The following is an 11,554-nucleotide window of genomic DNA, read 5'->3' as shown; positions in this document are numbered from 1 at the left end:
TGAACAGATAGACTGAGAGAGACGGAGAGAGAGCAAGAGGGACAGTGGGAGAAAGAGGGAGAGAGTCGGTCCCACAGGGGGCTCTAACAACCTTAAGGACAGTGGTTTGTGTAGATGGAGTCCCACTGAGCTTCCAGTAGATCAGATTCTACAGTTCAGCTCAAAACCACTCCTTCCTTTTCCTCAGAAATCATGCACACGAAGCGCACATCCACACACCCGCAGATAAATTCAAACAAACAAACACTCACACACTTCCATAGTGCCCCCTTTGATTATTTCTCAGTCAGCTGACAGCAGGGTCATCTGATTTTAGCAAGCGACACAAAGGTTTTTGTTAATCTGGATTAAGGCCTGTTATGACTCTTTTTATGAGGAAAGTATATATTTTCTTACGATCGGTGTAGTAGTAATTATAATTTGGACTGGGCAGTAGTAAAAATTTTATTTCTTGTTAAAAGGCAAGATGAAAAAAAAACATGAACACAGAAATTACTAAAAATATAAAAAGATTTAAGAAACTGAACTGAAACTATTTAGGATATTTTTAAGAGTTTGTTTACTGGAAGTGGCTGAAGCACTCAACAACTAAAACACGAGGATACTGAAAAATGATGATGACTTTAAAATGCCTTCAAAAGCACTTTTCTTAATAAAATAGAGGATACACTTTTACTGGCTAAATATGAGCTTTAATTTTTTCTCTGTAGCTTTGTTTGACTTTTTAGAGCAAATTGCCTTTATCAGCCATTATTTCTATGACACTTAATGTACGATCACATCACAAATTATAAGTTGTTTTTGTTCTCTTAAAAGAACTTAAAAGCTAACATATCTTAGTTTCTCCCTTTGCTCCATACCTGGCCATCACTGCCATTTGGTATGGAGTCTTCTGCTTGTCCCTACAGACTGTGATTATCATACAGACTCTCTGCTTCATACTTTTTAGATGCAGAAATTCAAACTGTGACTTCAGATTTCACTCCCAAACAATGCAAGCTTTAAACAATGCAGTGCACAAAGGTTTAACACAGTTTCAAAAGACGCTCTGGCTGCAGTGAGACAAACATCCCAGTAAAAAAAATGTCTCATGTGTTAAAAATAACCTGATAACCAATCTGAAACAAGTTATTACACTGAAATATAAACACACTGCTCCGTTCAGACATGTAAGAGGAGCCCAGACCCTGTCACAGTCAGCCTCATCTGTTGGTGTTATACTGTGTAACATCAAAGCAGTTAAAACATTAAGAAATGAAGCAACTTATTGGTGACTGGAAAAAGCAGCAGTGACATGCAGCCGGTGTATAAATATCGCTCTCTCGGGCTCTTCCGTGAACAGAAGAGGCTCCTTATTGAGGAGAGCCACTGTTTGCAAAGCGTAGCCCCTCTGTTTCTGTAGGCCCTTCAGGGGCCGGGGCTGGCTGACAATGCCGGCCATTCTTAGCACTTTACTGCCCCAGATGACTGTGTCAGTGGCCCCCAGGCTGGTGACAGAGTCCCGTGACCAGCACTACACCCCAGCCCCAGCCTAGGCCAAGAACCAGACCCAGCCTTATGTCTATCCACAGTCCCATCTCCGGGACCGCGGGACTGCTGCGGATCTGTCCCGTCCCAGCTGTGCCTCTACATCCTACAGAGCTTTGCATGATGATACTTGCAAATCTAGACATTTGTAGTTCATCAAGTTTTGTCAAGCAAAAAAGTTCTATTTACCACTTTTTAAACCCTGAGAACTGCAGATGAAAGATTCAGAAGGTTTTGGATGTATTTAACTCTATTCTTTGTCCAATAATGGGAATTAAAACCTTCTCCTAAGATGGGGGTTGAAACAGGGTGCTCCAAATCCCTAAATTCTGTGTTGCAGAGCTACAACGATTAGTCGATTAATTATTAATAAACAGAACAGTAATTGGCAACTATTTTCATAATCAGTTGATTGTTTTGATTCCAGCTTCTCTTATTTGAGTATTTGCTGCTTTTCTCAGTTTTTTGGTGTAAAATAAGTATCTTAAGGTTTTGTTCTGCTGGTCAGACAAAACAAGACATTTAAATACATCGACTTGTACTCTGAGAAACTCTGATAGACTTTTAACAAAGTTATGGCACATTTCAGACTTCACTTCAGATATCCAAAACAGATTTACCAGAGGTTTTTCATGTCAAAATGTTGCAACTATTTCAGTTCCAGCAGGAGGTGGGAAATGTTTTTTGTGATTAACACCTTTTAAATTGTGTGATGACATCCATTTTCCTCCTCACCCTGAAAAGCCCCCACTTTTCTTCAGTATTTGGTTGTTGCCCCATGTATTTAGTCTTCATTAGGATCGATGGTGGTAGTGCCAAAAAAGTGTGAATGTCTGTGGACGGCTGAAGCAAGAACAATCTGATATTTGTCTCAGTATGAAGGGTGAGTCAGGGCCAACTCTTGTCTTCCTGTATGTTTTGAATTCATGTGTCTACTGGTGTGTGTATGTGTGTTTGGTGTGATTACCATAAAATCTAGATGGGATTGTGGGGATTAATAACTGTAGAGGGATGATCATTTGGATTACAGACACAGGATCGTAGGGCTGCTACCAGCAATTATTTCTATTATCAATTAATCTGCCACTTATTTTGCTGATTAATGGTTGCATCATCTGGTCTATTATATATCAGAAAATGGTGAAAATGCCTAACTCAATTTACTAAACCCCAAGGTGACATCTGCAAATTGTTTGTCTTGTGTGTTTAGTTGTCCAAAACCTAAAGATATCCAGTGTACCATCACATAAGACAACGAAAAGCATCAAATCCTCACAACTGAAAAGCTGGAATTACGACCAGTTGGGAATATTTGTTGAATTACTTTATATAGTAGTTGCAGATATTTTTTGTTGATCAACTACGCAATTAGTTTAATAATTGCCTAGTCAAAGCTCTAAAGTTTTTATATAGTGGCATGTCTGTATATTAACTTCTGTTAAATTCATCCAGGACACATGAAACTCTTCTTATTTCAATCACTTATTTTAATACAGACCAGTACTAAAAGCATTCTGGCGAACTACAATGACCACAATGCACTGTGCCTTAAACAAAAGCATGGTGTTTCCAAAATAGCCAGTGGTCTTTTGACTCAAAGTGATCAAACAAGGCCACTCCAAGTGTTTACAAGGTTCGTCATTTTAAATCACAAAAAACATATGAATTAAGCAAATACATTTACAGCCTCTAAGGCACATTGTGCTCCTGTACCAAACCCAGTATCAGCTCCACCTCTGTCCCAGGCCTCATTCTCATTGCAGGAATAAACCCCTGCTGTATCGCTCTGCTGTTTCATAGCCTCATTTCTTCAGTTGCACTCCCAGACTCCAGCTCCATTCAGGCCAGCTCTCCTCTGGCCCAGTCCCTGCTGCTGCTGCAGCCTGGCCTTTCAGCCACTGAGCACACCAACACAGGGAGAGCCCCAGACCAGACCAGACAGCATCTAACACTGGATAACAATCATCCACTACAGAAAGAAATTCCTTAGTGTATGAATTATGTTATGAAATGTGTCGTATTTGCTAGAGGACTGCAACAAATACTCGTTGCAGAAAACAAAGCAGGAGGGCCGGGAGTTCGGATTTGCGTGAGAAAAAGTGTTTGATTTTGCCGTTGACACATCCAAGGCATTGCAATGGAACCAGCCGGCCGCAGCTGAAAATAGCTCATAATCAATCAACTGGCAGACACATATCTGTGCTCTTAAAACGTATAAATGTGCGATGCAGAGGGCGGATCAATGGGTGACAGGATTCCACAAGCATCGATATGGACATGCTCTTTGGCATAACAAGTGCTCGCCATCGGCCCATACTTATTTCCTGTGACTCTATCCAATGGGTTGTCCGGCGTTAGGCCTGCTGGAAAAAATATCTGCCAGTGTAGCAAGGTCTCTGAAGGACAACACAGATGGAATGGCCGAGGTGTATAATCTGCCTTCACAACACCTAAATATGACAAACAGCTGTATCTTGATCTTGTTCGGTGGTTTTTACGACAGTGTATCTACTGTGTTTGACTGTTAGCATGTAAGGTTGCTGCCTGCCAATCTGTTCCTTCCACAAACAGCCACTTGTCGGCCAACTTCCTCTTTAATTTACACTCAGAGTAACTGAAAGCACTCTTATCACATTTGTGATCCAAGACATAGCCTACAACATGAGCACAAGTCTGTGGAAGCACAAAAAACATAACAGAGAGCAGGTGCAGAGAACAAAAAGTAGAAGACGAAATGAAAGCTTCCTGGACTGACTATAGGATTATAAGAGCAGGTTGAGTTAGTGCTAGCTCAAAAGTAGCTAGCACTAGCATGAAAGGGGCAAGCAAACAGACAGACCTATAGTCTTGAACCTAGAGGAACAGCCAAATCAACACAACAGACATTCCCAAACAATATAAAGTTTGTTTAAATATAGCCCGAGTCCAACGTTATGACCTCTGCTCCCTTCATTTCAGCCCAGTTGGCTGCTGAGGCCGTCTGCCAGTGTTTAACTACTTCCAGGACAGTTGCTGAGAACATTCAGTATAGCTGAGTGGTCAAAACAACAATAGGTGTATGCGTGTGTGCGTGTGTGTGTGTGTGTGTGTTTGTGAGTGTATGTGTGCGGGCCTTTAAACACAGACAGGTCTGCTGCCATGTAGGACAGAGTATCTATGAATGCCCTCCGTCCACACAGTTCATACAGAGGTTAAAACTGAGAGAGGAACTAAGTGAGAGGTCACGCAGTCTGACAAATTCCAGACATCAATCAAACACACTGACAATAGGGGCATATTGTGATGTCTCTACCCAACAGCGAGATTTCAATATGAATTGCAAATGTGGAAACAGTTTTTTCCTGTTCCAAAAATCATGGTAGGTATTGAGATAGATTTATTGTACTTCAAGTTGAATTTTTAGTAAAGTCACAGCACTACATCACACATTCGCTCTCCTATGGAAAAGGAAAAGCACTTGGGCGACCAAACACAACAAGAAAAACAGAGGATTACTGACAAATAAAAGTAAAAGCCAACACACTAGAACTGCACAATTATTAACCACATCAAAACTGAAATCGCAGTTTGAACAATTGTTCACAAAACTTATCATCATCTTTCACCTCCTTTACACACCAGTAAAATACATTAGTTAGCTTGTTGAAAATTTATTGGCCAAACATACAACTGCTCACATGCTGCCAGCCAATCAGGAGCAGCAATGTAACAGCCAGAGAGGCGGTGATAGGAGGACAGCAAGAAGGGCAGGAGGGAGAAGCAATCGAAGAATGAATGACACTGAAGAGGAAAGGGGTTGGAAACAGAGAGAACAATTGGGACTTATAATTAACGTTAAAGCATCAGCCATCCTGCAATATTTTGGATTTGGAAGAGTTGATGTATAACAACCTCCTTGCAAACAAAAATGTTGGCTACTTACAACATGAGGACAGAAAGTTCAGGCAATAAATGCATTCCAACACCAGAGAAGTCATAAATAAAGCACTGTATTTAAAAACTGTCTTCATTTCACTCTGTTGATGTTTACAGCTATTTACAAGCCTCAGTAGTTTAGGTTATTGAAATATAAATATTCTTGCTTATATCAACGATCAGTGGACCAAGGCATTTGCAGAGTTTTGACGAGGATATTTGGGGAAAAAGATTTTAAATGTTTATTTAAACCACAACATTATGTGCTAGTATGATACTGGATGAGTGACTAAAATAAACACTAGATGCTTTTTTACATATTGTGCAGTTGTCCCGCACACAGACACAGACTGACTCAGAGCAGTAAAGACAAACACTTCGACTGTAACAGCTCCACCTTACAGATTCATGTGACTCTCCAACCATCACCTGACTATCTCTCTCCTTTCTATGGAAGCTGCTTTCAGACAGGGCAACCAGGGGGAGACTTGACCTGAAGTCAAATTTATGTTCGAGAAATGGAAGACATTCAGGAAGAGAGTACAGAGACTGTTTGTCTGCGTGCTTTCCCATCTCTGAAACATCTCGACGCTGCGTCCATGTAACGTGGGCTCACAGATCGCTGACAACAAGACAATATCTCCGGTCACTGATAGAGTGTGCCTCAGAGCGAACCCAAAGCGATAAAGGGAACCAGCCTTTGGGGTGGGAGGGGACAACTTCCAAGCAGGCTGCACCCCTGCGTCTGTACCATGTACATGTCCTGATATTTACATGTGAATCCAGAGGTGAGTCAGAGAGGAAGCGGAACGAGAGTGCTGTAATCAGTGAGTCACTTTGCATATCCAAACTTCCTTTTACAGGCGAGACAGGGGCCCTCTACTGTGTACAACCAGCACCCTATGGTGGCCCAAGGTAAAGGAGGAGCCTTCCAAACAATCTGGGGCACCGTGCAAAGAGGCATCGGTTTCTGCACCTTGCCACATTGCAGTTATCAGGATTTCCTAACTACAGTATCTGGAGTACAATTGTATTAGGAAAAACGATACAGATTGTAGCCAAAATCAGATCATGACCCACATAGCTTTTGTTCAGCCTCAGAGACACTGAACTAGAGTCCATCAACCCCGCAGGTAGGTTATTACCATCACCAACGCTGAAACGAGAGATCCTAATTTAAACTACAGCAGTATTATATATTTGCATGTGTTTGCAGACACATTTTACATCAATACAATCCCAATGAATTGGGCATTGTGATACAGGTCACACCAGGCTTTGCATATTGCCATGGTGAGATGTGAAACACAATAACGTGAGGAGATATATGTATAATTTTCCAATGCAAGGACCAATGTAACTGCCGCTTGCCTTGCCACACCCAGGGCAAACATATCTTGGTCGTATGCATATATGACATGACACCAGCACACACCGCAGAGCATACACCTCAAACAGAACACAAAGAGGACAGACAGACAGAGCAGGGATGTGACAACAGTTTACAGGCAGTAAAAAAATAGCTCACTATATGATAGCTGCACAAATAACTGATTACATATTGTATGTAGTTGTAAAAAAAATCTTCTGCAAACTTGCTAGTATGCAAAGCTGAAAATCACACCACAAAATGTCTTTTAATGTTTGAACTCACTATTGTGCACAGTCGATGAGCTGGTACTCATTGGACCTCTCAAAGCATGCCTTCACTCCTTCGTCGTCCCACAGCTTCTTTGCGTGATCAAAGAACTCCTGAGGAAAGGAAACAAAAAAACAGCAGTTGAAAATAACATATTGAACATTAAAAAGACTTGAAGTAAAATGCTATGATGGGATGAACAGGGGTCTTGGATTCATTCATGGTGGTACTGTTGAAGCACACAACAAAAAGTTCTCCTCTTTTGTGAGTTTTGTAGTCCACTTTTAATTATGTAAATGATTCTCGAAAGTATGATCTGAGTGTTAAGATGGTCATTAAAGGAAGTTTACTTTATTTAGACGTCCACACAAACGCAAAACAATGCCAACTTAATTGCCAGTATCTATCTGTGTCACCTTAACAGACTTTTTCAATACTTACTATAGAAAATACAGGTAAGTATAGGTATGGATACAATAAATTAAGACAAACTATTGTGCAGACTTTTAGTAAATCCAAACTTGTACATTGAAAACACGACTTTAAGTCATTGAAACTCGTGCTGCCATGACAACTGGGTAGCTAAATAAACAAACACATGAAAGGGAAATTCTATTGCCTATTTTATATACACATTTATCCAAAGAGAAATAATTGGTCAGTTACACGCAATACATACAGCCAATGCATACATAAATACATACATATATACATACATCAGCCCAGCAGACACTGACTTCTACTTGATCTGTTTAGTTAAAGCAGCCGGGTGCAGGACTGCCGTTCACAGTAGGCGCAGAGAGAAGTAGAATATCTTACTCAACAAGTATTAGTACTGTATTTCACTTAAAGGTACGGCTCAACATTTTGGGACAAGCGCTTATTTGTTGTCTTTACAGGATTTCCATGTGTGTGTAATGCATTGATATGTTTAGCCTAGCTTAGCATACAAACTGTAGGCAGGGGGGAGCAGCTACCCTGACTCTGTCTGAAATGAAAAAATACTACTACCCAACACGTGCTACAACTACTTCCTGGTGAACAACAGCAACCAGAGATGCTGCACAAACATGCTGGTGGATATATGAACTGTTGTTCGTCAAGAAATAGTCCCAGCATGTTGTGTACGGATTAAACCAACAAGACGGAAGCTCCAACTACGTACTTACAACACAGACATCCATCAACATAAACATCAATATTTCTCCTCTAACTCTCTTAAAGAAAGCAAACAAGACTATTTCCATTATGGTTAAGTGTTCCTTTAACATTTATAAGTCATATTAACAGATAAGTAGAATGATTTGTGCTGAAATCTACTAAACTCAGAGACTCAGTTATAAATGGTCATATGGATGCTCTTCAAAGTGCTGGCCACTTTTTCTGAATATTAACAGCTTCTCACATATTGGCGCTGTTTATACCTGGTATTAAAATGTGTTTTGGGTGATCTATCATGAGCAGACAGTGCGAATTACAAATGACGCATCGTGATCCGATCACTCAAACCACTTGCCGAGGTGGTCTGGGATGCATTTGACCACATATCTTTTGTATTGTGAACACTAATGCTTCCTGATGTGTCCCCAAGAACGACTACGTCATCAGTGCAGGACATGGTGGATGCTTTGGTGACAGCGCACTAAAGCTAACTTACTCATTTTAGTGTTGCCTGACCATCCTTTGTTTTGTTTTATGGAGGGAGATGTTGAATTCTGCTGACAGTGATATCTCCATCTGTACTGACAACTACAAACATGACTAGCAAGCATGCTACAGTGCCGGGCAGTACTAAAATCTGAACACAAGTGGTCAGCTGGAAAGGCATGATAGGCATGGGTGTGAACAGGAGCTGTCCATTTCTGTTCGGATCACCAAAATGCATGCTAATACCAGGTCTAAACAGGCTTACTGCCTTTCTAAGGAAGACAGAGTCACCTCAAAGTTAAAGTAATACCATTCTCATAATGCCATGACAGCATAACTGTAGGCCATTCTGTAAAAAGTATTTGAATGTAGCACTGCATCAAGAATCTACGAAAGTGAAAGCAGAAATACTGGTTTTGTATTTCCACGAAAAACACAAGGAAACGCTATTTACAGTAGCAGAAGGAGCTGATGTGAGCTCTCATTCACTTCCTCGATACAGAATTGAATTTCAGCGTATGACTTCCTGATCACAGGAAGTCATACGCTGAAATTCACTTCTCTGAACTGTAAGCTTAAGCAACAAAAGTGGTACACTTTGATGACACAGCTTAATTGTGGTTGAGATTAGTCTTGTCGAAAATATCAGTTTATCAATACAATACTCATTTTCGGCAGTATTGATACAGTGGTACCAGCTGGACTTTCTCGCTCTCTCTAATAGTTAATGTTTACTACAGTTATTTTGTTTTTCTCTGCTGCTAATAAAAAAGAAAAGTCATCGCTTTCATGAGATAGCCTTGTTATATTTCAGTTCAATTTCAATTGAATTATCTTTAAATTAAAAAAAAAATATATATGTTCTCAGTGTCAATTTTTTCCCCCGTGGTATCAAAAATTGTATCAAATATCAATATTTTTCTCGATATTGCCACAAAGTTAGAAATTCTGCTATTGTGACTACACAAACAGTTAATTACAGCTCTAACAATATACAAATATAGCCTCTACAGTCCTGCTGTTCAAACTCCAGCCATTGGCATGATGTAAATAACGATACATGTCTCAGTGGGAGCTCATCTTATCAATGACTTTGAGACATTTCCCAGGACTCTCTGTATGCCCTAAACAAAGATGATTGGGCTAATATCCCTTGTCGCCTCCTGTGCACATGTCTTTCAGATGGGCTCCTCCTCTAGCCTGGAACCACCACATGACTCTCTGCACTCAGCACTGGCTCTGCGCTCTGACTGGGGAGAGGGTGAAAGTAGCCCCAAACCAGAGCGAGCGAGGGAGAAGGAGCCTGATAAATGATCACATGCTCCGGGAGATCTCCTCTCGGCAGATCCGGTGATTAAGTTCAACATGGAGGAAATCCACTGATCCAGTCCACAGACGTCTCACAGAGAGAGATACGTTAATATTTGTTTACTTTTTTGGTTACAGATGAATATAGGCTCACACTTCAGGCACAAGTCAGGAATAACCTTAACAGGGATGCTATCATGTTAGCTGTGTTTGAGTATCATACCAAAGTATGATACTTTAACACATTATTTTTAATTCTACAACCATAGATCAATTTTGCGTTTACCTGCTGCACCAAACTCTTGATTAACAAAGAAAATGGGGCCATATTTGCTTTCTTGCCTGTATTTGCTTCTGCTTCTGTTACAGTCAAACTTTAACGCCCACCTCAACTAGTATCAATAAGATTCAACAGTGCTGATTACATTCTTCTGATATTAGTTCTGCAGGACTTGACATTTTTTTTTACCAGCAGACATTGAGGGGCTTAAAAACCCAAAGAAGGGCCCAACAAAGCTAGCAAGCGTTGGGACTGGATGGAGGGAGGACGAGGGGTAGAGGGTGGAAGGGGCAGAGAGAGGGGAGGGGGGGCAGAGTATGGTCCTCAGGGCTCTTTTCCACAGAGGCGTGTGACACTGGGCCTTTGAATAAATGCAGTGTGTGCTGCAGTGCCCTACAGAGGAACTGATAACACAGAAAGAGACCAGGAGGGAATTTGCTTTAACACAAGCTTTTTTTTTAACTCTTTCCTGTGCTTTTTCCAGTCCACTTCCACACCCCCTCCACCACCAGCAATGAGATGCTGATTCTCTGGTGGCTCGGCGAAGACCAACTCTCAGTCCAGCCTAAGTTTCAATGTTAATCAAGTTGTGTGTGTGATGTAATATTTCGCTTGAATCATATAGGTCAGGCTGACACAGGGAACAAAATGGCCTAAATCTGATTCAACTTAGCAAAACAAAGTTGTGGAGCAAATGGCTTGCATCTTCCGTCGCGAGGGGACACTTGAATTCCTTTGGGTAAAGTTTTGAAGAGACCTTTGGCCTTGGAGAAAAATGTACAGCCACTAATCTCAAATCCCTCCATACATAGCCAGGCAGACAACCAGCTAGCTCCTCAGTAAACTATCAACATCACATTTATTGGATTTGAATAGGATATCTGTGTTAGATAACCATGCACAGAGAGAGACCTGACTTTCATGGGTTATCTCAGTTAAAGAGTACAGACAAATTTAGCAAAAAAAAAAAAAAAGAGCAAAAGCAAAGGAGAGAGGGAGCGACTGTTCGAGACTGTTCATCTTTCATAACACGGGTTCCAAGAATCAAGCAGCCCTTCGTGCCACCCTCTGCCCCACATCACAGATCCTCAGGTAATCAATTTAAGGAAAAACAAACTTCCAGGTCTGAATCTTTTCATCATAGGGAACTTACCAAGAAGCTAACGAGGGGATGCTATAAAGGTGCAGCCCTTCGTAGTGAACAACAAAAGCAGCACAAAGCAGGTCAAGTTCCCGAA

The 11,554-nt window shown here is 41.0% G+C and overlaps 1 protein-coding gene across 2 annotated transcripts in view; it reads right to left on the bottom strand.

The window, feature by feature from the left end:
• LOC125902096 (guanine nucleotide-binding protein G(olf) subunit alpha) overlaps positions 1-11,554 on the bottom strand; it is a 52,440-nt gene that overhangs the window by 20,292 nt on the left and 20,594 nt on the right. For both annotated transcript variants that reach the window (XM_049598224.1, XM_049598225.1), the window contains exon 5: positions 7,097-7,194. In XM_049598224.1, coding sequence (XP_049454181.1) covers positions 7,097-7,194 — 98 coding nt within the window. The remainder of the gene's footprint in view (positions 1-7,096; positions 7,195-11,554) is intronic.

Source organism: Epinephelus fuscoguttatus, linkage group LG15 (assembly GCF_011397635.1).
Source record: "Epinephelus fuscoguttatus linkage group LG15, E.fuscoguttatus.final_Chr_v1".
Classification (NCBI taxonomy): Eukaryota; Metazoa; Chordata; class Actinopteri; order Perciformes; family Serranidae; genus Epinephelus; species Epinephelus fuscoguttatus.
Note: the sequence above shows the minus strand (reverse complement) of the source record. Positions and strands in the feature narration are given on the sequence as shown.